General features: G+C 44.7%; 1 protein-coding gene and 1 non-coding gene across 2 annotated transcripts; one reads left to right on the top strand and one right to left on the bottom strand.

The window, feature by feature from the left end:
- Positions 1-1,004: 1,004 nt before the first annotated feature.
- On the bottom strand, positions 1,005-1,144 carry LOC147793594 (small nucleolar RNA Z247). The gene has a single exon (XR_015420163.1). It is a non-coding gene; the product is annotated as a small nucleolar RNA Z247 (small nucleolar RNA).
- A 712-nt stretch (positions 1,145-1,856) lies between these two features.
- LOC111784403 (aspartic proteinase PCS1) lies at positions 1,857-3,235 on the top strand. Its single transcript, XM_023665111.2, is given in 2 exon segments — positions 1,857-2,310; positions 2,313-3,235. Coding segments are annotated over 2 exon segments (1,281 nt in total). The 3' UTR covers positions 3,140-3,235.
- Positions 3,236-3,511: the final 276 nt, after the last annotated feature.

The raw sequence follows: 3,511 nt of genomic DNA, 5'->3' as shown, positions 1-3,511 counted from the left end.
CTAATATAATATTTAAAACCCCCAACAGATGGAGGTGCAGGGCCCCAAACATCCGAAAAAATAAGTTCCAAAGGTGCCGAAGACCTATGGGAAGAACTAGTATATGGTAATTGATGAATCTTTGCTAACTGACACGCATTACAAACTAACAAAGATGACTCACTTGCACATGAAATATTATTTAGACGCAAAATGGATTTTATTACTTGAGATGAAGGATGTCCAAGACGTGCATGCCATTGGGTGTGAGTAGTAGATCTGCTCACCAAGGCGTGCTTGAGATTATCGACATCGGATGGCTTAATAGGATAAAGACCAGATTCACCCTCCCATTTAGGAGACTTTTCCTCGACTGTCGATCCTTTATAGAAAAATGCCAAGGATGAAATTCAAAAAATACGTCATTATCACGAGAAAATTTATGAACAGAAAGAAGATGTTTGGAAATTTCAGACACATGCAAAATATTACGCAACGCAAGAGGACGAGTAGCAGTATTAATTAGAGAATGACCAGTATGCAAAACACGCAAACCTGCTCCATTGCCGACTTGAACTTGTTCACCTCCATGATAACGTTCACGCATAGCGAGACGATCCAGATCACTGGTGATATGGTCAGTAGCGCCTGTGTTGCTGTACCAATTTGGGTTAATCTTGTAAGAGGAAGAAGCCGCCAGTGTCGTAGGTGGAGCAGAAGAAGGTTCATCTTGATAGGACTCATCCATCCTATGCCAGCAGCGGATGGCAGTATGCCCCACTTTGTCGCAGATCTGGCAGGAAGGACGAGCAGAAGGGCCACGACGATCACCAGCAGGACGAGAGGGTGCATAACCTTGAGAACGACCACGACCACGATCCCTACGCCCACGATTCTTCTGCTGACCATCATGACTAGCATAATTGGCAGAAGATCCAAGATTTAACTGAAGTTCAGCACGACCAGTATAATTGGCCGAAGATCCCGGATTTAACTGAAGTTCAGCCTGGTGCTGTAGTTGGCGAGCTTCATACGTCATTAGATGTGCAAACACATCATCAAGCGTGAGGGCTTCACTCTTGGTAGTCATTGAGGTGACGAAGGGATCATAGTCAGGGCCAATACCAGCGAGAAGATACGCAATCACATCATCATCCTGCAAGGCAGAGCTGGCGGCGGCCAGCTCGGTGGCTAGCCCTTTGATCTTGCAAAAATAATTTGCAGCAGATTGATCTCGTTTCTTGGACGTAGCGAGCTCAACACGAATCTGAGTAGTGCGAGCACGAGTTGACGATGAAAACATCCGCTGCAGGGTATCCCACGCCTCCTTGGACGTAGTAGCGGCAACCACATCATGAAGAATCTCCTCAGACATGGAGGAGAGAAGGCCACTAAGAACTTGTTGATCCTGATCATACCACTGATTATAGGCCGGATTAGCTCAGCACCAGCAGCAGTTGAGGAAGGGACCAGCTTGGCAGGTGCAACATTGGTGCCATCGAGGTAGCCCATAAGCTTCGTACTCCGTAAGTAGGGGAGGAGCTGGGCACGCCATATGATGAAGTTGTTTTTGGTTAGACGAATTGTGACAACATGGTGTAGAGGGATTGGGCCAAAAGTCGCCATGGTAGTTGAGACGGTGTTGGAGATGGTGGATGGAGAGGAGGAAGAAGACATGGTAGACATTTAAAAAATAACCCTTGGCTCTGATACCATGTTAGATTGAATGGCACGATGACCTATATGGGTCACGACCTTATGTATTTATAGATGCGTATAATGAAGATTACATTCCAAATCTATGATTTCATAACAAACCATAAAATCATAGATTTGGTAACAACTATAAATCTTAGATTATTTTAGTATATACAGTTATGATCTATTTTAGGTTTAACACATGCCTCTCTCTCCTATTTCTCTCCCTATTCTGTCTCTTATTCTCCCCATCAAACTCCCTCTCCCTCTCCTTCCCTCTGACCTCCCATTCTGTCTCCTCCCAAGAAGCCTCCCTTTCCCTCTCCTCCAAAACCAAATCTCATGGGAAGTTCCCCTTCCAGTACTCCAACGCTCTTGTGGTGTCTGTTCCCATTGGATCGCCGCCTCAGCAGATGGACATGGTAGTAGACACCGGCAGCCAACTGTCCTGGATTCAATGCCACGACAAAGTAAGGAGAAAATCAGTGAAGCCCATGATTAATGTGTTTGACCCTTATCTCTCCTCCTCTTTCTCTTTCCTTCCCTGTAACACCACTCTATGCAGACCCCGAATTCCCGATTTTACCCTTTCTACTTCTTGTGACCCAACTCGCCACTGCCACTACTCCTACTTCTAGCGGATGGGACCCTGGCCGAGGGTAATCTCGTCACTGAAAAATTTACCTTCTCCAATTCCTTAACTACACGCTCCCTCCTTCTGGGCTGTGCTACGGCCTCCACCCAAAATAGGGGTATGTTGGGAATGAACACTGGACGCCTCTCCTTCATCTCCCAGGCCAAAATATCCAAGTTTTCCTATTGCATTCTGGATCGAACTGGGTCGGATCTAACCGGCTTGTTCTACCTTGGAGACAACCCCAACTCCGCTACATTCAAATACGTCAACATGTTGACTTTCCCCAAAAGTCGACGCTCCCCGAATCTTGACAAGTTGGCCTACACCCTCCCGATGAAGGGGATAAGAATAGGCAACAACAAAGTCAACATCTCGCCCGCCGTTTTCAAACCGGACCCATCTAGGGCCGGTCAGACCATGATCGACTCCGGCTCCGATTTGACGTATTTGGTAGATGAGGCCTACAGCAAGGTCAGAGAAGAGATGTTCAGATTAGTGGGGCCCATGATGAAGAAAGGATATGAATACGCCACCGTCGCCGACATGTGTTTTGACGGCGCAGTGGCGGCGACAGTGGGTCGGAGGATTGGCGACATGTGGTTCCATTTTGAGAATGGGGTGGAGATATTGGTCGGGAAAGGGGAAGGGTTATTGACGGAAGTGGAGAAAGGGGTGAAGTGCGTGGGGATCAGACGGTCAGATAGACTTGTGACTGAGAGTAATATAATTGGGAACGTTCATCAGCAGAATATGTGGGTGGAGTACGATTTGAGAAATAAGAGAATTGGGTTTGGTGTTGCTAAATGTAGTGGATTGAAGGCATGATCATGGACGGTGAAGATTCGTACTATTCTTTTGTGTATCTGTTTATATTACCAAATTTTGTTATAAAATAAAACAAAATTTGTTGTAATATCAGACTTATTGATCATTTATTTCTTTGGGTAGTATACAACTATGAAATAGTTTGTTTTTTTAAGTTCTATACTTCCTAAATATAATATAATGGATTAATTTATAAAATTTGCAAATAAATAAATAAATATAAAACATCAATATCCACCCATCTTAAATTAAATCACGGTCATCATAATTTACATGATTAAATGTATAATCTTGTAAGCGGGCTCTCTTTTCACCAAAAGGAGTGGATTAAATAACCAACCTTTCTCCCCCAAGGCACAACTCCCCATAGGT

The sequence above is a fragment of the Cucurbita pepo genome, chromosome 2 (assembly GCF_057944985.1).
Source record: "Cucurbita pepo subsp. pepo isolate OVF chromosome 2, ASM5794498v1, whole genome shotgun sequence".
Taxonomy (NCBI): Eukaryota; Viridiplantae; Streptophyta; class Magnoliopsida; order Cucurbitales; family Cucurbitaceae; genus Cucurbita; species Cucurbita pepo.
This window is presented reverse-complemented; position numbering and strand designations above follow the sequence as displayed.